General features: G+C 43.8%; 1 protein-coding gene and 1 pseudogene across 5 annotated transcripts in view; one reads left to right on the top strand and one right to left on the bottom strand.

The window, feature by feature from the left end:
• Window positions 1-478: 478 nt before the first annotated feature.
• The window catches only part of NFRKB (nuclear factor related to kappaB binding protein), a 38,848-nt gene continuing 15,253 nt past the window's right edge, over window positions 479-24,073 (top strand). For 4 of the 5 annotated variants that reach the window (XR_012381556.1, XM_025893432.2, XM_025893431.2 and 1 more), the window contains exons 1-15: window positions 479-583; window positions 1,640-1,723; window positions 3,254-3,409; window positions 6,813-7,014; window positions 15,733-15,860; window positions 16,780-16,954; window positions 17,498-17,635; window positions 18,271-18,344; window positions 19,066-19,150; window positions 19,546-19,726; window positions 19,981-20,089; window positions 20,304-20,430; window positions 20,678-20,743; window positions 23,660-23,739; window positions 23,848-23,894. Coding sequence is in view for 4 of the 5 variants with exons in the window: in XM_025893432.2 (XP_025749217.1) it covers window positions 3,275-3,409; window positions 6,813-7,014; window positions 15,733-15,860; window positions 16,780-16,954; window positions 17,498-17,635; window positions 18,271-18,344; window positions 19,066-19,150; window positions 19,546-19,726; window positions 19,981-20,089; window positions 20,304-20,430; window positions 20,678-20,743; window positions 23,660-23,739; window positions 23,848-23,894 (1,547 nt within the window). In the remaining variant the exon portion in view is untranslated. The remainder of the gene's footprint in view (window positions 584-1,639; window positions 1,724-3,253; window positions 3,410-6,812; window positions 7,015-15,732; window positions 15,861-16,779; window positions 16,955-17,497; window positions 17,636-18,270; window positions 18,345-19,065; window positions 19,151-19,545; window positions 19,727-19,980; window positions 20,090-20,303; window positions 20,431-20,677; window positions 20,744-23,659; window positions 23,740-23,847; window positions 23,895-24,073) is intronic. The other variant, XM_025893433.2, reaches the window with a different exon arrangement.
• On the bottom strand, window positions 5,298-5,953 carry LOC141374592 (coiled-coil-helix-coiled-coil-helix domain-containing protein 2 pseudogene; annotated as a pseudogene).

Below are 24,073 nucleotides of genomic sequence, written 5' to 3'. Positions count from 1 at the left end.
TGTATTTCTTCGACGTATGTATGCTTTCTTTCCCAACGTCAGGGGCCCAGGGACAGGAGGAAGATATGGGGATACGCAGGGGCACAGGCTCCGGGTCTGTGTTTTCCTCCCTGAAACTCAAGAAACTGCAGTTTCCTCAGCTGTAAAATGGGAATAGTGCATAAGAGCATACAGCACTAGATAGGGGCTAGAAAGTGCTTAGCATAGTGCCTGGTACAGGGTATGCTCTCTGCAAACGCTGGCTAATAAAACTGTGTTCACTTATTCATGGGCCTCCGTTCCCGGCCAGATAAAGACTACAGACACTCTTCCGAAGAAGCTTCTACGGCAGGTGAGACCAACAGGCCCAGGCCGCGTGCAAACTGCAACCCAAAGCCAGCAGCGCGGGCTCGCACCGCCCCCGGCCCCGCCCCGCGCGGCCCCGCCCCCGGCACCCTCCAGGCCCCGCCCCGCGCAACCCCGCCCCTTCCGCCGCCCGAGCCCGGAGCGTGCACGCACCGAGACGCTTTGCGGGAGCGAGCGCGTCTGGGAGCCCGCGGGCCGAGAAGCGCTGCGGGTTGGGAGACCCGCGCCTGCGACCCAGGTGAGGGCGGGCCCAGGACGGCGAAAGGGTTAAAGTGTAGCCGGGGAGCGGAGGGAGGGAGAGGCTGGGTCTCCGAGGGTCGCTGCTCCTGTGGTCCTGGGACAGGGGAGCGGGCGTGTTGGGAGCCGGGCGGCCGGGTGGGTGGGGGTTAGGGTTAGGCACGGTGTGGGGGAGGGGCCGTGGGCGCAGAGGTGCAGTTTAGAGGGGCGGTACCCGGGCCTTGTGCAGGGCGGGGTTGGCTGGGGAGGGGTTTAGCTGCAGGGGCGGTGGATTTGGAGCGGGCGTTTGTTCCGGAAGCAGCACAGGGTTTAGCTTTTTCGTCGGGGAGGGTCCAAGAGGCAAGACTAGCCCAGGTGCAGAGGAAAGGCCATTGGGAGACACCCTCCTGGTCTACTACGGAGGTCCAGGACGCCGCAAGATTTAGAAATCCTTGGCTTCTGGGGTTCCAATCGTCTGGCAGCTCCCTGCTTTTTGTATTTTGAGATCCTGTTCAGAATAGTAGCAGGGCAAAGGTTGCCACTCGAATAGATTAAATTTAGCCACACATCATCGTAGTTGAAGAAACTTGGGAACAAGTTGTGAAACGGGCGATCCTCCTAAGAGTCAGGTAGAACACTGGCTTTGCAGTTACTGTCCTGTTCTATGTCAATTCTGTAAAGAGTACCTTGCTCTAAGCATCAGGTTGCTTCTGCCAATTTTTCTATTATAAAGTTTTGTTAAACTCATGTGCTATGTGCTTTCTCACCTGCTTCAGTTATTTAGGCACCAAGACTGTTCAGGATGTTGTAATTCCCCATGTATTGAAAGGTGGTGGAGCACAGTTGTTTGGAGACCATCTGCTTTGTCCAGCACTAATCTTCCTGCAATATCTTTACATAAATCTGAAATCTCTAAAGGATAACTTGAAATAATTTGTGGGAAGATGCTTATTTTAGTAGTAATATTACAGCTCTGCTTTTTATCATTTAAGAGTTTTGGAATCAGAAGTCGTTATGTTACTGTGTTTATATGACTGCATTAAAACTGTCATCCATCCATTCTACCTATTTATTGTAGGATTCCAAAATTGGAAATAACAGGACAGAGGACCTGGTGCAACTCCCCTTTGTCTTGCAAATAAGGAAATTGACACCTTGCAAGGTAAGATTTGCCAGAGGTCACCAAGATTAGGCTAGAAGTTTGGCATTTTGACTGTTAAGTCTGTTTTTTTTTTCTTTCCATTTTATTGTGCTTGTTAGTCCATTTGATAGGAATAGGAGATAGAATTGATTTAGCAAATGTTTGTAGAGTGATTGAGTTAATGCTCTCTGTCGTCCTGTTAGTTTTGTTCAATCCTGTGGCCTCAGCTTTACAGCTGATTCTAGCCATTAGCCTAACGAGATGCTTTCTGAAGATTTTTTTTTAAGGTTTATTTATTTATTTGAGAGAGAGCACAAGCGGGAGGAGCAGTGGGAGAGGGAGGATCTCAAGCAGAGTCCCCACTGAGCATGGAGCCCAACACCGGGCTTGATCTCACAACCCTGAGATCACAACCTGAGCCAAAACCCAGAAGAGTTGGAGGGTTAACTGACTGTGCCCGCCAGGCACCCCTTTGAAGATATTTGATATGTACATTTCTAAAGATGACCAGCAGTCTTCAGTTATTACAGGAAGGAGAAAAATAGCATTATATTTACATGGTTATAAATATCAGATGGACCTTTAGTTGGCAGATTGGCTAGTTTGCTGGCTGTTGTGGTCAGGTGCTTGGAGACCCCAGAGTTTATATTAACATGCTCCCCTTTCACAACTGCAATTGAGAGTTTATACAGGAGGTGTAGTGTTAAGAATGTGTGTTTGTAATCAGACAGACCTGAGTTTCATTCATTCACTACCCCTGAGATTGGGCAAGTTATCTACTTTGATTCTCAGTTTTAATAATCTATAGAGTAAATCTGATGACCCTGTCTTGCACAGTTGTAGGAATTAAATGAGAGGCATGATGCTTAATAGGCCCTCATTAAATAATTTATTGTTAGTGTCTGAGCCTTACTAGTCTATATGGTTGATTTTTCTTTATGAAAGCATAACAAAGAATTACTAAAAAAAATTGTTAAATTATTTTTTTAACTATTATTTTTTAAAGATTTTATTTATTTGAGAGAGAGTACGAGCGAGCATCAGCCGGGGGAGAGGGAGAAGCAGGCTCCCGCTGAGCAGAGAGCCTGATGTGGGACTTGATCTCAGGACCCAGGGATCATGACTTGAGCTGAAGGCAGATGCTTAACTGACTGAGCACACAGGCTCCCCATGAAATTATTTTATGGTAGAGAGATTATTAGCCTTAGAAGTCTCAAGTTATGAACTCTGATCTGTTTAATCTCTAAGTCTCACTTTGCTCAAGTGTAAAATGAAGGTATAAGAAATTCTGTAGATTTGGGAGTTACTGTAGAAGCATTCTGAGCAATAAGAGACCTACTAGAAAAGATTTGAAGATTGAGATGAGAATGCAGTGGTAGAAGAGAGAAGAGGTGTGTAGCTGTAGTTAGGGTAGGAGGATAAAATATAAAACTGGATTTGAGTTTGACTATTTTCTGGGCCAGAATATTTTTTGAAGGAGTGTTAGTGTCAACCAGATCCCTGGGATTCCTGCCTTTCTGTCTGGAGGTATGACTGCATATATTTGTCTAGATTACCTGTGGAACATAAACAATGGATTCCTTGGACCATATGCTGACGGATCCCCTGGAACTGGGTCCATGTGGAGATGGCCATGGCACACGTATCATGGAGGACTGCCTCCTGGGGGGCACCAGAGTTAGTCTGCCCGAGGACCTTCTGGAGGATGTAAGTAGTACCATCACCACCGTCTTCTCTCTGTCACCTTGCCCATAACCACTATTCTAAACCTTTTCCATACTCTACAAGTTTTCAGTCTTTTGTGCTCCCTTTGGAGCATTTCTACATTTTCTCCATTGCAGCCAAAGTCATCTCTCTCTTTTTTAACGTAAAGTCTTTAACATTGTCCTTAGAGAAGAAAGTATAAGCTATACATTTAAGCCCTATTTTTAACCAGATAATTTTGAGCAGTTAACAAGAAATTATATATTTTAAGGACAGAATTAAGGATATGTTTACATAAATTGGTTACCCACATTGTGGATCATGAAACAAAACCCAGACATTAACTATATCTGCCAATTAAGTAACCCTCTAGTCAGTTAGTAGTACAGGTCCTGGAATGGGATATCAGTGTGCTTTTGGCCCCTTTCACAGGCAGACTGTGTAATCATCATCATCATTAAGGTGGCTACCACTTATTAAGTGCTTATGTGCAAGGCATTGTGTATGCCAAAAAATGTATTGAATTACTGTTTATTTTGCCCTGTTTTGCATATACAGGCAGGTGTAGAGTGTCATATAGCAAGCATTCATTGGTGCATCATCCAGTTTTAGCAGATAATTGCATTTAGTCATATCTGGTTCAGATTTTTTCTTTCGTAATATGTAAAACATTGTAGATAAAATTAAAGCCACCATTTATTCTCTCTGCCACCTGAAGTAACAATTACTGAAGTTGGCATATATATCCTTGCCATCCACGTTTTCTTTGCACACTCTTTCAAATAAATTTCTTTATGTTATTCATTTTGTCAGCAAACACTTGTTTTACTAAGTACTACTTTGTGGCAGACACTGAGATACAGGAATAAAGTGTGCAAAAATAGATTTGCAGGGGAAGATCTTGGACACTGAGGTGCTTTAGTACATGCATGCAGGAGATGCCTAGTAGATGGTTGGATTTTTGGGTTGTCTCCTGCTTAAGCCCTTTGGTGGCTCTCCATTGTCCTTAGGATAATGTTAGACACAAGTACTTAACATGTTTATAGGTCTCTTGCTCCTCTTTCTTCTGTCTTCTGCTCCTTCCCTCCCTTTGGGTCCTTGCACTAGCTATACATGGCCTCAACTCTCCTCAGCTCTCTTCATTATTAAAAAAGTGAACTCTGGCACACATAAGAGTATATAAAATCCATATATATATATGGATTTTACTACTTGGGTTAAGAAGTAGAACGCTGCCAGTACCATTCAGGCCCCCACAGGTAATTGCTATCCTTTCTTTTATATTATTCTTCCATTTTTATGGTTTTGCTCTGTGAATTTTTAAATTTTTGTTTATCAGGGTGCCTGGGTGGCTCAGTCGTTGGGCATCTGCCTTCAGCTCAGGTCATGATCCCAGGGTCCTGGGATCTAGCCCTGCATTGGGCTCCCTGCTCCGTGGGAAGCCTGCTTCTTCCTCTCCCACTCCCCCTGCTTGTGTTCCCTCTCTCGCTGTGTCTCTCTCTGTCAAATAAATAAAATCTTAAAAAACAAAACAAACCCCTAAATTTTTGTTTATTAATCTTTAATCTCTATGCCCAACGTGGGGCTTGAACTCATGACCTGCATGCTCTACCAACTGAGCCAGCCGGGTGCCCCTGCTCTGTGGATTTTTAACTCTCTTGCTTCAACTATTTTTCTTTTCCCTTAATTATCTTAAATGTCACTTCCTCTGTAGGTGTTCTCTGACGTCTTGCTTCTGAGACATGTGCTTCTATGTGCTTCTGTGCACATCAGCACTTTTTTTTGGGGGGGGAGAGAATCACTTTATTCTAATTCACAAATGAGAACATCACAAAAGGTGATTTAAGGAGGCACACAAATATCTGCCCAACCCCAAATTCAGACCATCTCAGTGAACTTCTATACAGTAAGAACAATCTTTTTTATTCCAATTCTGAAGAAAGCTGTATTTAATGATGAAGGAGAAGCTTAATTGGTGGTTTTACACTTTATATATTCACCATTCACCATCAATTATATTTTTATGCTAAATTAACTTGGTTATGAGAGATGATTTTCCTTATCTTCAATTTGAACTTCTGGATTAGGCTAATCCATTTGCAAATCTGCACTGTTTCAGCACCTCGCTGAAACCTTCACAAAGCTTCAGGTCACCCTGGTTCTGGGCACACTCCAGAAACTGTTTCATCTCTTAGTGGCATGGGCCAAACTGCTGCTGCTCCTGGTATGCTGGCTGGGTTCCCTGAGGCTCCTGGTAAGTGATGTCAGGCCTTGAAGGCTCAGCATTGCCTCCTCCACTGAAGCCCCCAGTGATGGCATTATCGTGTGCCCGACAGCAGAGCCCACAGCCACGCCAGCTGCAGTGGTTGCCGTCTGGGCCATGAGCCCTGGCTGCCAGGGCGCAGCAGCAGGTGAGCCAACAGCAGCTGGTGGAGCCGCTGCCGGAGGCTGAGCTGCTGGCGCTGGTCTGGGTGCTGCTCTCATCTGAGGTGCCCGGCTGGCCAGAGGGGCCATGCGGGAGGTGTGGCTCCGACTTCCACGCGGCATGGTGACTTGCAGAGCAGCTCAGGGTCTAGAAATCCGAGATTTGGCGGAGACCCCAGCGGCTTCTGCCCACATCAGCACTTAAGCTACATTGTAATTGCTTGTTTCCCCCTTGGACTGTGTATACCAATCTAGCTTAGTACTCAGCACATAGGAGATACACAGTATATAATTGAACTGAGATTGAACTCCATCCTGCTGCTTGTCCTCTTCACAGGTGCCTCAGCTCCTCATGTTCTCTCCTCCTAATGTTAACTTTTTCCTGCTCCTCATCTTAAGCTGGATTCAGTTGTCCCTCATATGCCTTGTTGGTAGAAATGGTTTCCGAATGAGATTCTCTCTGCTGAGATCGTTTTTCTTTTGGATTATTATTTACTGTTGGTTATAAGATAATGGTTTATATGTAGTCATTAATCTCTAAGATTTGAGAACTGAATAAAGATCAGTGACTTTTTCTTTAAGATTTTATTTATCTGTTAGAGCGAGAGTGAGAGAGAGTGTGCACACACAAGCAGGGGGATCGGCAGGCAGAGGGAGAAGCAGACTCCCCACTGAGCAGGGAGCCTGATGCAAGACTCGATCCCAGGACCCCGGGATCATACCCTGAGCTGAAGGCAGGCGTTTAACTGACTGAGCCACCCAGGCATCCCAGTGACATTTTGGTTTAAACAGACTTAAAAACTTGGATGTAGTGGTGGTTGCACAACAACGTGAATGTACTTAATATCACTGTGCACTTAAAAATGTACACTTAAAAATGGATAAAATGGTAAATTTTATGTATATTTTACCACTCACAGAAAAACTTAAAAGCTTGTTTTTCTCTTGTTTACTTTTCTCCTCCTTTTCCTAATTGTCCTAGCCTGAGATATTCTTTGATGTAGTCAGCCTCTCAACATGGCAAGAAGTATTGAGTGACTCTCAACGTGAACACCTCCAGCAGTTTCTGCCTCACTTCCCTGAAGACAGTTTTGAGCAGCAAAATCAGCTCATTCTGGCCCTGTTTAGTGGGGAGAACTTCCGCTTTGGGAACCCTCTGCACATTGCCCAGAAGCTTTTCCGAGGTACGTAGCTTGGCATTCTTTTTTGAGAGGAATAGAAAAGAAGGAACATGTTCACTTACGTAAATACTCCTTTATTCATTTATTGTATTTATTTTTATGTACTGATACTCAGACTAATTGTGTGCAACACTTTGCCTAGGCTGTTCTTTTTTTTTTTATAAGAATTTTTAACTTACACAGGAAATACATCAATCATAAATGATGTATTGTAATATGAACTTAACTGTGTATAACCACCACCCAGATCAAGAAGTAAAACATGACTAGTGCCTTACAGGTCCCCTTATGATTAGTCTTTAAAAAAATTTCAAAACAGTTTATCATTTGCTTTATCACACGTACATATGTGTATATATGTATTTGTGTGTCACACAGACATACACTTTTTTTTCTCTGCAGAAATCATGATACTTTACTGTCAAGCACTTCAGCATGCATGTATCTCTTAACAAGGACATTCTACCATGTAATCACAGTCCTATTATCACACCCAAGAAATTTTATACTGTGCAGATATCATAGAACATCTCATATTCAAATGTTGTCAGTTCTCAAAATATCCTTAATGGTAGCCTTTTATTTTTTATTTTTTCCTTTTAAATTCATGATCTATTCAAGTTCATTGTGTTTAGATTTCAGTCTCGTGGCTCCTTGAACCTAGGGCCCTCTGCGTTTTTTTCTTTGTCTTTCAAAAACAATGACTTCTTTTTTTAAGTGTGATTGACATGCAATATTATATTATTTTCAGGTGTACATCCTGATTCTCTGTGTATATTCTGAAGTGATCCCCGTGATACATCTAGCTACCATCTGTTGCCATACAAGTTGTTACATATTATTAGCTGTATTCCCTATGCTATACGTTGTATCCTTTTGTCTTATTTATAACTGGAAGTGTGTAGCTTTTAATCCCTTTCTCCTATTTTGCTTATCCCAGTCTCCCCACCCCCACAAGGCAATCATCACATGTTCTCTGTGTCTGTTGAGTCTGTTTCTCTTTTTTTGGTTGTTTTTTTTTTTCTGTTCTTTTTTTGGTTCATATGTTTTGGTTTTCATATTTTACATATAAGTAAAATCATGATATTTGTCTTCCTCTGACTTATTTCATTAAGGATAATATCCTCTGGGTTCATCCATATTGTCTCAAATTTTGCAAGATTTCATTTAAGGCTGAGTAGTATTCCATTACATACATATATATATATATACACATATATATATACATATATATATATATAAACTTTTTATCCATATATTCATTTTCATCCATTTGTCTATTGATGGATGCTTAAGTTGCTTCCATGGCTTGACTCGTACATAGTACTTCGCTGAACATAGGGATGCATGTACACTTTTTGAATTAGTGTTTTCAGTTTCTTTAGATAAATACCCAAAGTGGAATTGCTGAATGGTAGTTCTGTTTTTAATTTTTTAAGGAACTCCATAGTTTTCCATAGAAGCTGCACCATTTTTCATTCCCAACAACAGTACGTGAGGGTTCCATTTTCTCCACATCCTCCTCAACACTTGTTATTTCTTGTCTTTTTGATAATAACCATTCTCACAGGTATAAGGCGATATCTTGTGGTTTTGATTTGCAGTTCCCTGGTGATTAGTGATGTTGAGCATCTTTTCATGTGTCTGTTGGCCATCTGTATGTCTTCTTTGGAAAAATGTTTATTCACATCCTCTGCTCATTTTTAATTGGATTGTTTGTCTTTTTCGTGTTGAGTTGGAGTTACTTATATAATTTAGATATTAACCCCTTATTGGTTATGTCATTTGCAGATATGTTCTCCCATTCAGCAGGTTGCCTTTTTGTTGATGGTTTTCTTTGTTTTCTGGTTTGATGTAGTTCCATTGTTTTTTTGTTTTGTTTTGTTTTGCTTTTGTTGTCCTTGCTTGAGGAGAGAGATCCAAAAAACATTGCTAAGACTGATGTCCCAAGAGTTTACTGTGTTTTTTTCCTAGGAGTTTTAGGAGTTTCAGCCTTACATTAAGTTTTTTTTTTTTTTAAGATTTTATTATTTATTAGAACATGAGCAGGGGGGAGAGGCAGAAGCAGACGCTGAGTGGGGAGCCCAACATGGGGCTCCATCCCAGGACTCTCAGATCATGACCTGAGCCAAAGGCAAACACTTACTAAAGAACTGAGCCACCCAGGCACCCCTTAGATTTAAGTTTTTAAACCATTTTAATTTATTTTTGTGTATGGTGTAAGAAAGCGGTCCAGTTTTATTCTTTGGCATTTAGCTATCCAGTTTTCCTAGCACCATTTATTGAAGAGACTCTTTCCCCTATTGTATATTCTTGTCTCCTTTGTTGTAAATTAATTGATTATATAAGAGTAGGTTTATTTCTGGACTCTATTCTGTTGCATTGATCCGTGTGTCTCTTTGTGCCAGTACCATTATGTTCTGATTACTGTAGCTTTGTAGTGTAGTTTGAAATAAAGGAACGTGATCTCTCCAGCTTTGTTTTTCTTTCTCAAGATTGTCTTGGCTATTTGGGGTCTTCTGTGATTCCATACAAAACACACTGACATTTTTGAAGAGCCCAGGACACTTGAATGCTAAAATGTCCTGCTTTCTGGGGAATTGTCTTTTTTTTTTTTTTTAAAGATTTTATTTATTTATTCATAAGAGACACAGAGAGAGAGAGAGGCAGAGGGAGAAGCAGGCTCCCTGCTCAGCGGGATGATGCGGGATGGATCCCAGGACCATGGGATCATGACCTGAGCTGAAGGCAGATGCTTCACCATCTGAGCCATGCAGGCGCCCTGGGGAATTGTCTTGTTTCCTCATGATTGGATTTGGGTTAAACATTTTACCGATAATACTAGATGGGAAATGTTACTTCTTTCCCACCATCACCTCAGGAGGCACATGATGTCAGTTTTTCTGATGTTGGTAATGATGTATTTGATCACTTGGTTAAGTGGACGTGTCTGCCAGACACACTGATTTGTAACAGTACCTTTTTTCCTTCATAATTCAGAAGGAAAATGTAGGATGATACCTTGGGACCAGGTGATAGTCGTTTTTCCCAAAAGTCTTTGTTTTACTCAGTGGTTTAATGTCCATTAATGATCCTTGCCCTGAGTTATTTATTACACTGGGGATTGCAAAATGGTTTGGGGCCACTATTAAGCCACAGTTTCCTCTCTGTTCCATGGAGAGCAGCAGAAAGGCCTCTTCTCCTCTTTCTGGGGTGACTTTGCTTTGGCAGGAGGCCCTGAAAGTACAGTGAATCTCCTTGAGTTTTGTTAAATTGGACAACAGAAGAGCTACAAAAGCCTGGACGGGACAGGCTTATTGCAAAACTTTTATTATCTCAGCTCGTTTCAAACTCGAGTTCCTTCCTTTGGGGAATTACTGGTTTAAAGAGGAATTCCCCTGCATAGTGGGCAAAGGTTTATTTCCCTGCAGCCAGGGGCCTCAGGTAGGAGTAAACCATCTCTTCCGATAGTCTGCCTGCTTTAAGAGGGGTTATGGCAGGGACCTTGTGTGATGTTTGCACTGTCCGCTGTGCTGGCATGTTTCCCCCCACAGCAGTGTTACAGTGTGGTGAGGATGCAAACAGGGAATTCCTGCATGTTTCACTCTGACCGCGGTCATATTTTAGTTCTAGTGTTGCTGCAGACAGGTGTAATACCATGCTTATGCATCCTCTGAGCTGTCATTACATTCCCGTATTCTTTCACCTTTGGTGAGCTTTCCTGTTTCTGTTTTAAATGTTCACCTTTCCCTTAAGTTCCACATGCTTAGCAAACTCTTGCTTCCTGCTTCATAAAGGATCTTCTGTCATAAACCCCCCATTTCCTGCTTCCAACCTACACCCCGGCTCCCTGTATTCATTTCCATTCTGACCTACTTTACTTGTCTCAGAGGAAGAAGGAGTTTTGTTTTCTGTTTAAGATTAACCTCTGCTCTTGATCCTTTCATCTTTTCCGCCCTCTGGGACCTGTTTTCCTCAGTTAACCATCCCTTCTGTCCTGTGTACTCACTCTGTTTTGTTGTTCACTCCACTTGCTCTTCTTCAGCCTACGGATGCGTTTAGGGGTCTCAGACTAAAAAAAGTCCTTCACTGTCCCCTCTGTTGTCCTCTGTCATTTGCCTTTTTATCTCCAAACTTGTTGAAAGACATCCATAGCTGCCCCTTTCAGTCATTCTGCCCCTGTTTCTAGGGGCTCTTCTGTTATTACCTCACAGAGTGCTTTTATTAATGCCACCCGTGACCTCTCTTTTCCTTTAACTTTTTTACTTTTAAAGTTCAAGGCTGCAGAAAGGTCACAAGATTTTATAATGGGCACCCATATACAGTTGACCCTTGAACACTGCAGGGCTGAGGGGCACCTGCTTCCCACTCAGTCACAGATCCATGTATAACTTTTTAGACTTCCCCAAAATTTAACTGTTAGCCTAGTATTGACTGGAAGTCTTACCTGTAACAGTCGATTAACACATATTTTATGTACTGTATTTTTTACAATGAAGTCAGCTAGAGAAAAAATGCTAATAAAATCATAAAGAAAATACATTTACAGTATACTGTAAAAAAAAATCCACATATAACTTGACCCACACGGTTTAAACTGGTGTTGAAGGGTCAGCTGTACTTTTCATCAGGTTCACCAACTACTAACATTTTGCCACATTCACTTTCGTTACTGCATGTATTATTAATGTCTTTTTTTTTTTTTTTTGCTGAACCATTTGAGAGTGTTGTGGACCTTGTACCCCTACATTTTTCAGCATTCATCTCTGAAGAATAAGAACATTCTCTCGGGGTGCCTGGGTGGCTCAGTTGGTTAAGCGTCTGCCTTCGGCTCAGGTCATGATCCTGGAGTCCTGGGATCGAGCCCCGCATCAGGCTCCCTGCTCAGCAGAGAGCCTGCTTCTCCCTCTCCCTCTGTGTGCTCTCTCTCTCAAATAAATAAAATCTTAAAAAAAAATTCTCTTAACATAACCACAAATGATCATATTCAGAGATACTGTAAATACAGATTTTTTTTGTACTTAAATTCTGTATATAAGTGTAAAATGTAACACAGACGTGATGTTATCTGATATATAGTCCATATTCACATCTCACCAGTTGTTCCAGTGAGCATTTTTTCTACTCCATGTCTCTTTAGTGAGCATGTAATTTCCAAACCAGCAGATGCTTTTTATTTTTATTTTTTTAAAAGATTTATTTATTTGAGAGAGTGAGAGGATATGCAGGGGGGAGGGGCGGAGGGAGAGGGAGAATCTCAAGCAGACTCCCTGCTGAGTGCAGAGCTGTCACAAGGATTGAACCCACTACCTTGAGATCATGATTTGAGCTGAAATCCAGAGTTGGACGCTTAACCGACTGAGCCACCCAGGCGCCCCAGCAGATGCTTTTTAGTTCTCTATTTGGTCCATGCACAGCATCTACAGTCTTTTTTTTTTTTAATTTTTTTTTATTTTTAGCAAGGTCTACACCCAAATGGGGCTTGAACTCATGACCCCAAGACCAAGAGTCGCATGTTCTACTGACTGAGTCAGCCAGGTGCCCCTGTAGGGCCCAGCATCTACTGTCATGACCACTTTCTTCATCTTGAGACTTTCCTCCTTTGCATCGGTGACTCTTCTCTGGCCTGGATCTTCTCCTGTGTCTTTGACACCCTACTCCCCACATCCCGCTTTCTTTGCTAACCGCTCTTCCACTCATTGTTCCTGTCTGTGTTACTGCTGTTGATGCACTGTTCTTTTTTTTTTTTTTAAAGATTTTATTTATTTATTTGACTGAGAGACACAGCCAGAGAGGGAACACAAGCAGGGGGAGTGGGAGAGGGAGAAGCAGCTTCCTGCCGAGCAGGGAGCCCGATGTGGGGCTCAATCCTAGGACCCTGGGATCATGACCTGAGCCGAAGGTAGACGCTTAACGACTGAGCCACCCAGGCGCCCCTGAGGCACTGTTCTTACCTCTGTACCTTGCGTGCTTTCACTCAATATCTCTTCACTGCTGACTCTTGCCCGGCTGTTTTAGCAGCCACCTCCACACAGCTACCAGAGTGAGCTTCTTAAAACTTCACTTCTCAGAATATTTAGCAGTTGCCTTCACTTGAAATAAAGTTCAGTGCCTCTATGTGACCTGGCTCCTGTGCACTTATCCAACTTCATCTGGTACTACTCTCTCCTTTCCTCGCTGTTAACTAGCTCACCGCTAACGAATAGAGCCGGGGGTGCCTGGTGTCTTAGTTGGTTAAGCGTCTGACTCTTGATTTCAGCTCAGGTCGTGATCTCAGGGTTGTGAGATTGAGCCCTGCATTGGCTCCCTGCTCAGCAGGGAGTCTGCTTCTCTCCCTCTCCCTCTGCCCTTCCCCCCCCACCCCCAGGCCCTGCTCTCCTCTCAAATAAATAAATCTTTAAAAAAAAAAGAAGGAAATATTAATTACATGAACATGTGTTCAAGTTAAAATTTTCTAGTAGCTGTGTTAACAATTATAAAGAGTTAATTTTAATAAGATTTTGATTTATTATAATTAATTTCAATAATTTCTTTAATACATACGTACAAAATATTGTTTTAACAGACGGGTGGCATTTAATGGCTTTCAAAAAGTGGGAGAAACTAAAGACTGAAGGAACGTTAATTTCAAAGAAGTGCAGAAGCAAAAAAGTCATTCTAGTCCAATTTTTACATGTCAAACAGCATCAGTAGCATTCAGCTCTGGGCTTGTTTCTTGAAGGTCACATCCAGTTTCCCTGCAGCAGGCAGCGTAGCATAGCGGGTAAGACCTTGGACTCTGGAGCTGGGCTGCCTGGGTTCAAACCTACTTTCCCCTTTTATTAACTGTGTGACCTTGGACACGTTATTTAACTTCTCTATGCCTCACTTTCTTCATCTGTAAAATGGGGATTTCGTAGTGCCTTTTATAGGGTTATAAAGATGAAATGAGTTAATACATGCAGGGTCCTTACATAGTGGCAGTTGTCAGATGCTGTTCTAAATAAGCATTTGCTGTTATTAGTTACCTTGGATGGTATTAGGATGGTTAGGGGAACAAAGAGAGAAACGCTGTGTACTTCTCATTTTAGCTTTCTGAGATTAGCTTTTCAGTCTTTCCCTCTCAGTTTTCATCGTGGTCTATCTGCTCAAGTCTAATATGTCCAAAATGGACCTCTCCTTGACAGGTGATGATATCCGTTGCTCATGTCCAGTGATCAGGGTACCATGCTCAGTTGACCTCCCCATGGCCCCCATCCTACCCCAGCATCTGAAACTATCAGCTGGTTTAATCCTTCTCCCTCAGGAATATATCTCAAGTCTCTCTACTTCTGTTCATGTAACCACTATTTTACTTACTGGTCAGCTAATATGTGCCAGACGTTCTTGGGAGGTTCTGGAAATGTAATAATCTTATATTCCCATAGGGAAAAACAAGATGAACAAGGAAATACTTATGGGCATTAAGTACTTCCAAGAATGAGGAGGGTAATGGGAATAGAATGATGGGAAGGAGCTGTTTTAGACGTGGTAGTTGGTCAAGGTTTCTCTTATGAGATGAGTATCGGGACAGGGACTTAATGAGGGTAAGAGGAGCAAGCTGTGAAAATACTGGGTGTTGGTAGGAAGCCTTGCAGGTAGAGGGAACTTTAAGTACAAAGGCCTTGAGAGAGTAGGGTACATAGCCTGTTGGGGAAGCAGCATGGAGGCCAGTGGGGCTGGGGTAGAAGGAACAAATAGGAGACTGGTGGAAGATGAGGCCAGGGCGAGCCCAGGACAGATCATGAAGAGCCTTCCAGGCCATCTTTTGGACCTTGGCTTTTATTCTGAGTGTGGAGGGAAGGTGCCATCCTCTCTGATCTGGACCCTCTGCAGGAGTTTTCCTTCTTCCTCTCTTGCTCCCCGCCATGTCATTCTCCTGCTTCAAACCCTTCAGATGACTTCCATTGCACTTAGGATAAAATCCAGCTCCCGCCGTGACCTACAGGTTTCTGTGTGGTTGGATCTCTGCCTGCCTTCCCAGGGCGTCACACGCTCTCTCAGAGGCAGCCCACTCTGCGTTAGTCATACAGACATTTCCTCAAGGTTTGGGACGTGCAGAGTTCTTGCTTGCTGCAGATCCTGCCTTAGCACACGCCATTCCTTCTCCCTTTTCCCCATTTTTACTTCTTATTTTTAAATTCTCATTGATTTTTCCTCCCAATTTTTTGTTTTGAAAAAAAAATTTTTTTTTCTTAAGATTTCATTTATTTATCTGACAGAGAGAGACACAGTGAGAGAAGGAACATAAGCAGGCGGAATGGGAGAGGGAGAAGCAGGCTTCCCGCTGAGCAGGGAGCCCGATGCGGGGCTCGTGTTTTGAAAAGTTTTAAACATATAGAAAAGTTGGTAACTAGTATAACAGACGTTTGTATAATTTTTATTATCAGTGTTTATCAGTTGTTAACATTTTGCCATAATTGTTTTAATCAGGCTTCATTTTACATTTTGTTCTTTAGAGGTCCCTTTCCTGAATATACCCCTCCTTACTCTACAGTTGTTTCAAATGAATTTCCTGTAGTACTCAAAAAGCGTTTCTATCTGTTTACCTGTTTATTTTCTGCCTCGCATTGGACTGTAGGCCCCACGTACACAAAGATTGTCATTTTTCTCTCCTGTACTGTCTTCCAGTTTAATCCAGAGTTTACATTTTAAGCACATGTTAAATATATATACACACAGTCATGCCTCTGTTGTTTTCAGATGGACACTTCAACCCGGAGGTGGTCAAGTACCGGCAGCTGTGCTTTAAGTCCCAGTATAAGCGCTACCTCACCTCCCAGCAGCAGTATTTCCATAGGCTGCTGAAGCAGATCCTGGCTTCCCGGAGTGTAAGTAATGCTGGGAACCGCTTATGAGATGTGGACAGTGAATGCACACATCTCGTGACTTCAAGAAGTGGCTCAGGTACCAAACACCAAAGGTAGCACTAAGAAGAAAATGTGACCAATTAAGCCTTGACACAGTTAGGCTGTACTGTCCTTTCTTACTCATTTTAAGATGTAGCCTGATGTCAGAGATGTGAAGACATGGAAAAAAGGTATCTCTTAAAACTGAAGAAACATCATAGGTTCAGTATTGAGTAGGGTAAACGGATGGCTTTGCAATCCATCGTGGGTGGTTAAGGAGAAGCAGGTTGCTCTACAGTTGATGTGTGAGAGCACACAGGCCTTCAGATATCCTGATGGATAGGCTTCATGGCCCTGGGATCTGGACCTGTGTGGTAATCTTTGAGGCACAGTTGTGGTGGCTCTAAGTGGATCTGAAGCTCGGGTATGGAAATAGTTGGGTGTCTCGTATAATAAGTATTCATTCTTGAGGGAGCAGTTTGCCGGTCAGATTTAAGATGTTTTGCCATGTGGTAATCAGTAGAGGCTCTTTTTTTTTTTTTTTTTTTTAAAGGATATTTATTTGAGAGAGTGTACACGCAAGTGATAGAGCACAAGCAAGGGAATAGCAGACAGGGAGGGAGAAGCAGACTCCCCACTGAGCAGGGGGCCTAATGTGGGACTCGATCCCAGGACCCTGGGATCATGACCTGAGCTGAAGGCAGACGCTTAACCAACTGAGCCACCCAGGCGCCCCTAGTAGAGGCTCTTTTTATTTGGACATATTCTCCTACGTGCATCTCTGATCTGAAGGGAGGGAATTGAGCTTGTTAAACAATGAAGAGAAGAAAATGTAGACTTGAGGAATGTACCAGAATGAGCTTTGGATGACGATGTGTATCCCCATCTGATCTCTTCCTAGGACCTACTGGAGATGGCCCGACGGAGCGGCCCAGCCCTTCCCTTCCGCCAGAAGCGTCCTTCACCCTCCCGTACCCCTGAGGAGCGGGAGTGGCGGACCCAGCAGCGCTACTTGAAGGTGTTGAGGGAAGTAAAAGAGGAGTGTGGCGACACGGACCTGTCATCTGATGAAGAGGGTGAGTGTGGGCACTTGGAGTAGCTGGGATGTAGGATTTATACCAGCAGCGTGTTGTTCAGTTGGAGCCAGTGGTAGCCATTTGTCTCCCGGGAAAGAAGCTCTCCCAGTTGTGTCTCTCGGGGGTTGGATGACGGCACTCAGAACTCCCTAATCTTTGGGCTCTGAGCCATTCCTTTTGGGTGGGGTGTGACTGCATACCTTTGTTCCCCTGGTGCTCACGTGGCATTAGAGTTTAGGTGAGCTGAATCCCTGCATGGCAGGGCTCTCCGCAGTAGGCCTGTCTGGTCCTATTGTGCCACTTGAGAGAGCTGCTTTTCCCCCTACAGGAGAGTAGTAGTGACTGTTGGCCTGCTGCAGTGCGACCCCATCACTCTGTTGAAGTCTCTCTTCCTGGAAGAGCCGTTTAAATGACCTAAGTGTGCTCCAGTTCGTCTGGAGAAGGGTCAGAAAGGAATGGTGGAACCCTGGCCTCCATGTTGTTGGCTTAGCCTTGTTGAATCCAAATGGCCACTTACCCAATCTCCCCTATTGGAGTCCACAGCCACGTTGGATTTACAAGAAAAATTTTCTTTTGAAGATCTCAGCTCATGGCTTCCGAGCTCTCCAGCGCGTTCTCCTAGCCCTGCGGTGCCCCTGAGGGTGGTGCCCACGCTTTCAACCACGGATATGAAAACTGCAGGTGAGAACTGAGTGATGCTGTGGATGTTTTGGGAGATCAGGACGTAGATCTGAGAACTCCCTTACAGGGTGGGCGCTGGATTCTTACCTGCCAGGGAATCGAAGCAGTGTTCCTCATAAGTGGGAGATTGGGAGAAGTTTCTGTACGATTCCACTTTTTTTACCAGTAGGTAGGCCTGCCTTTCTTCCTTCCTTTGTTTTGAGGCTTTTCCTTAGGAGCTGATCGGCTGGTATTTTGGGCTTAAAGAAAGTAGATTGTTAAAATAGCAGTATTTAGGGACAGTTCAATAGTAGAACAAGGGAGGTAATCAGAGCCATAGCAATTTCTTAGCATGTCTGAAATTAGAGAAGACCTTTTAATTGGGATAGGAATCAAAGAAGACAGTTAAAAATTTTTGAGGTGTTTCAGGAACAGCTAACTAACTGAGGTCATTGTTATTGATCAATGTAGAGAAAAGCTGAAGAGTTGATCCTGTGACTATTTCAAGATTGTGTGTGCTTGTAGTACATGGGATTCAGAAGGGACATTCAGAGAAACATGTTACTTTTGAGTATCACAGTGACCAGAAAGACTTGGATTTGAGCGTCATGTTAGTGAATGACCTAGTCCATGTGGTTTGGTTCATTTTCTCTCAGATAAAATAGAACTGGGGGACAGTGACCTGAAGATAATGTTAAAGAAGCACCATGAGAAGCGGAAACATCAACCAGTAAGATTGGGTGGGGTGGTCATTAGTGGTTTTCAGTCTAATATCTTTGCATTGGCTTTTGGGAGATGAAGGTAGTCACCATATCATTTATGGTTCCTTTTCTGTTGTTGGGGGGACAGGAGCCACCGTAGTGGCTTGTTAACACCAGAGATACGAGAGGAAGACAAATGTTTGATGTAGTGTCTGATTTCATCTTTACAGCAAGATTGGTACATGGGTCATTATATCCATTTTACCTGTGTTTGGAGAGGTTAAGGAGCTTGTCCTTGGCCCTGCAGCTAGGAAGTCAGGAGTCAAATCCTGTACTCTTCCCACTTTTTACTCTCACTGTTACTCTACCAAGTCAAGGTAGTGCCAGTGCAGCCAAGCCAGAGAGCGGAGGGGAGGAAGAAAAGGCAGGTAGTGAGGTGGGAAGCATCCACACTGGAAATCAGCAGTTCCCTTACCTTTTTCTCAACCCCATTTTCAGACTATAAAATATAGTGATACTTAACAAGATTATTTGAAGAGCACTAAGATAAGGAATGCAGAAGAGCTTTATAAACTAAATGCCATATAGTAGAAAGGTTGGAAGTGGGTTCTGTGCCCCATTATGAAGGGGAGACATGATTTCCTCAAGTGCGCCGAACATCTGATTGAATCTAGGTAAATTGGCAAAATCATCAGCAGTTTTAGCTTCTTTTTGGGGCCTCGATAACAAATCTCTGAATATCACATCCAGGATCATCCGGACCTTTTGACAGGGGACCTGACTCTCAGTGACATCATGACTCGAGTAAATGCCGGCAGGAAGGGCTCTCTAGCAGGTAAGTGATGTCCTCTGGAGGCTGACCTCATCTGACGTGTTACGTTACGTGAGCCAGCTCCGTATGGCAAAAATAAATGAGACCACAGCTTTCTTCTTGCTGATAACCTTTGTTTAGTTATTGCCTCTTACGGATTTGTAGGTGGAAAATGAATATAAAATCAATACAACAGATCTTTGGCTCTTTAATAGGTGTTAAAATTAACTTGTAAAATCTCTCACTGGATTTGGTAAAAAAAGAAAAAAAAATAGGAAACAAAAAGTAACTCAATTTTTTTTACTTAAGACTTCTCTTTCTTCTACTGGTGGGTGTTTGGAAAATAACATTCAGATAAGACCCTCACTTCCTGATGTAGAAAATGCAGTTCTGTGATTTGTGTTGCCTTTTCTTCCTAGCCCTATATGACTTGGCTGTCCTTAAAAAAAAGGTGAAGGAAAAAGAGGAGAAGAAGAAGAAGAAAATAAAACTGATCAAATCAGAGGCAGAGGATTTGGCTGAACCCTTAAGCACTGCTGACGGGATCCCACCTCTCTCCCAGGCCCCTTCTCCACTGGCTATACCTGCTATCAAGGAGGAGTAAGTGAGCAACAAGAGATTCCTGCTCGAGGGTGAAAAGTTAACCTGGGGTGTACCCAGCACTGGTGCATGGAATGAGCCCGTGCATGTTGAACCTGCAAGACCAGAGTCCCAGGGGACCTGCTAGGGAACTTGTATGGTGTGGTCCTTTACTGAACTTTTGTATGACTGTTAGAGGGTTTGGAGGGCCTAAACCATCTGGGGATGTGTTCTTGGTCTCTTGGATTGTTCTTACATATTTTTTCCTTCATTAGGCCTCTTGAAGACCTCAAGCCTTGCCTTGGAATCAATGAAATATCCTCCAGTTTCTTCTCTCTTTTATTAGAGATCTTGCTGCTAGAGGGGCAGGCTAGCCTTCCTATGGTAAGAGTTTTAGAAAAGTCAGATGTACATCAGAGTTTTCAAATTGTAGAAAACTAACAGTCTACAGCTGGAGAAGAATTCTGGGTTCCTCTCAGAGCTCTGCAGCTAACTTGCTTTGTGGCTTGCAGATGTACCTTAGCTTGCTCTAGCGCATCTGTGGGATTACTGGTGTGGAATAGAACTCTAACTGGCTTCTGTCTTTGTTTTCCCTTAGCTGGAGGAACGGGTTTTGGATTGGCAGTCCTCTCCAGCCAGCTCCCTCAATAGCTGGTTCTCTGCCGCCCCCAACTGGGCAGAGTTGGTGTTACCAGCCCTGCAATATCTTGCTGGGGAAAGTCGTGGTAAGGTACTTTTTTCCTTAGGGTCAAGTATCCCTCCCCCTTGTTTAATTAATTTTCCTGGTAAACTACAGCATTCCTGGTTAAATCCCTGTGGTTTCACCTAATGCTGTGCCTTGGGGGGTCTCCGCTGTCTTGATCCACTATGAAACATTCAATAGTTCTCTCAAAGCTCAAGGATTGCAATTATTCGGAGTTCTATGCGCTCTCCGACCTGTGCACCTTGTTCACGTGATCCCATTTCTTGCAGCCATACCTTCCAGTTTCTCTGCATTCGTTGAATTCAAAGAGAAAACCCAGCAGTGGAAATTGCTTGGTGAGTAATTCATACTGCCCACTCGTAGAGGTGGGTTTTCACCGTCTCGCATCCCCTGCTCAGCTGCTCTTGCCTTCTAGTCCCTACAGTCCGGTAGGATGTTGAGAACGGCAATATTAAGTCTTACTTTGCTCAGTTAAAATTCTTTTTTTTTTTTTAAATATTTTATTTATTTGAGAGAGAGAATGAGAGATAGAGAGCACGAGAGGGAAGAGGGTCAGAGGGAGAAGCAGACTCCCCCCGCTGAGCAGGGAGCCCGATGCGGGACTCGATCCCAGGACTCCAGGATCATGACCTGAGCCAAAGGCAGTCGCTTAACCAACTGAGCCACCCAGGCGCCCTTACTTTGCTCAGTTAAAAAGATCCTTTGTGGCCCCTGTGGTGTCTCAGTCTGAGTTTCACACACCCCCCGAATTTGAACGCCCCCCAGGCTGGGGTGGGGCGGCCCTTCCGGGACGATGGGTCAGCAGGGGGCGCTTTGCAGCAGGACTCATCATCGTGTTCGCCGTGCCTGTGCTTTCAGATTAACTTGTTGTAGTGTGATTGTTTTTCTTTCCTAACAGTCGGCTTTGCTGTTGAGGATAACGTGCAACAGGATGTCAGACAGCCCTGAACACACTGTTTCCAAAGAGCAGGATTCTCTCTTTTTTTTTTTATTTTTATTTACAAAGGCCCACTGAGGACGTTTTAGTATGTACCTGAAGTAATTTGGTTACCAGCGATGGTGTTAAGAGGAAAATTCCATGTTGATTTTCTACTGAAATTCACTAGTCTTTCTCTTTAAGCTCTCGAGTGGTCTGGGAAGAGAGATGGAGAGGAGGTTGTGAACGCGGTAGATTCATTTATTCCTTACGACGTTTATTTGGCTTTTAGGTGTCAGGCATTGTGTTAGGTGCTGGAGTATATAATGAACAAATATCCATTCACATGAAATAAACATACACATTCTGTGAGGGGAAAGTACCAGAAAGGATGGAAGTTTATGACGAGGTGTTGGTGTATTCTGCAGAATTGGGAGGACCTTCCTGAGGAAGGAACATTTCAGCAGAGATGTTAATGATGATAGGAGGGAGCGAGGCAGATTGAGGGGAAGAGCATTCTATGTGGAGGAAGCAGTATGGATCAGCGATGCCAGGGAAGATTCGATTCAAAAAGATCACACAGGCCTACGTAGAGATGACGATAATCTGGACCCGAGGAGAGAGAATGGACAAAGTTGAGAAAGTTGGGGTGGTAAAAGCCATAGGACTTGGTTATGGCTGGCTGTGGGGAGTGACGGGAGAGTGCTGTCAAGCATCACTTCTGCTAGATTTGTGCCTCACGGTGAAGATGCTGTTCGCTGTGGTAGGCAGCTGTGGAGGACATCTTGCCTGGGGTGAGGGCGGAGATCCTGAGTTTAGTTTTGGATGTGCTGAGTGTGAGCTGCCTTCGAGGTATTTAAACGTGTTGATGTTGAGTAGGCAGTAGGGTGTGTGGGTTTAGAACCCAGATGGGAGAGTCAAGGCAGGGATTTGTTGGCATATCTACAGCGATCAAGGCACAGGGAGGAAGCGTGAAGTGAGGAGAACTGAGGGCCTTAAGACTAAGCCTTGAGAATCTCTGAGACTGAGCAGGCTGAGCGGGAGAGCATGTGCAGAAGTGATGTGGGAGGAATCCATGAAATAGTTGGATCTTGGAAGCCGGGGAAGGACACAGGAAGTGCGGAGTGGTCATTAGCCTTGATCATCCTAAAAGGGTTCAGGAAGATAAAGCCCATGGATTTGAGAACATGGAAGAACTGGTGAATTTCTTGTAAGAGTGAATCCTTACTAGGGTGATGGGCATCAAGGAGCTTGGGGAGCTGAAGGCAACCCGCGATGGCTGACCGTGTCGCTCTTTCTGACTCTGTCAGACTGGTGGCTCGAAGTCAGCCTGGAGGGGGACTTATGCCCGGGGTGGCAGACCTTATCGGACCAGATAATAAGGATTTTAAGCTTGTGGACCAGCTAAGACAGGTGGCAGGATGTGGAGGGAGTGATGTGAGAAGAGGATTGATCAGGCTGTAGGGAAGTGGACTGTGAAGGAGCAATTCTAGAAGGCAGAGGAGTAGAGGACTCTTCCCAGGATAAGAAAGTTCAGCACTTTCCGGCGATGGTGGGACTATGCCTGACTAGGGAGAACATGTAAGAGTCCTCGGAAGCATCATCTTAGTTGCTTTGAGAACAGTAGGCCCTGGGAGGCTGTATTCTTCCCACAGGCAGACCTGAGTGCTGGTGGTCTCTGTGGCTTCTAGTCTGGGCAGGAGACATAGGGACCATCGTGTGATGGGTGCTTCCGTAGGAGCCTGAACAAAGTAAGAGGGGAGGAGGGCAGGAGGGAGGTGCTCATCTCTCTAGGCAGGTCAAGGGGGTCAAGCTTTTCTCCTTACTGAGGGCCTTCTTCTTGCTATGCCGATTGGTAGAATGCCTTTGTTGCCCCACAATGAGAAGCCTTTTCTGACCCGCCAAAGACAGGAAAACTTCCCTAGGGTAAGCTGTCATGATATCCTTTGTGATGCTGACCACTTTGAGATTTTATTAACGTTTGTTCTTTTCTCACTTGACTATAAACTCCATGAGAACAGAGGCTGAGTTCACTGAATAACCCTGCCTCGCATGTAGTGCTTGGCACATGGTGGCTGCTCAGCAAATACCTAGGGAAGGAGTGATTTACTCAGGAAACATCCAGAAGTGTTGGTCCAGGCAGACAGTGAATGGAAGGCAATACAGGTTGAGGGGATAGTATGTGCACAGGACCATTGCACTGTAGGTCCTGATGGGTTCTCTCTCTGGCATAGGTAGAGCAAGTAAGGAGACAGTGGGATTCTGAGTAATACCGTGGATTGTTTTAGCATTGTTATTACTCTTGTTATTATTTGCCTTTTTGTTTTCCTGATAGGCCAGTCCCAAGATAATGAAAAGGAATTAGCTGCACTCTTCCAGCTGTGGCTAGAAACCAAAGACCAGGCTTTCTGTAAGGTACAGTTTTTAAGAAATAACCAGATTTTTCTTACTGGATTTCCAGAGTCCTTAAATTAGCCAAAATTCTTTAGTCCATTTACCTGTTAATGTTTTCCTTTTCTCCAGCAAGAAAATGAAGACAGCTCAGATGCCACAACACCTGTTCCTCGGGTGTGAGTATAATACTCGAATGATGGGGGGTAGTCCATAAGATTATAGTTCAAGGTACTGCCATGGTTTTGCTGATGTTTCTTAGTATGTTAGAGTCGTAGTGAACTTTAGAGTTCCTAGGTGTCCACTGATTCTAACCTGCCTTAACATACCTGAGAAGGGTAACACACTCCCATCAGTA

The sequence above is a fragment of the Callorhinus ursinus genome, unplaced genomic scaffold (assembly GCF_003265705.2).
Source record: "Callorhinus ursinus isolate GAN/ISIS: 27379988/994484 unplaced genomic scaffold, GSC_fseal_2.0 scaffold19, whole genome shotgun sequence".
Lineage (NCBI taxonomy): Eukaryota > Metazoa > Chordata > Mammalia > Carnivora > Otariidae > Callorhinus > Callorhinus ursinus.
The sequence above is the reverse complement of the archived record's forward strand: the minus strand, read 5'-3'. Positions and strand labels throughout refer to the sequence as shown.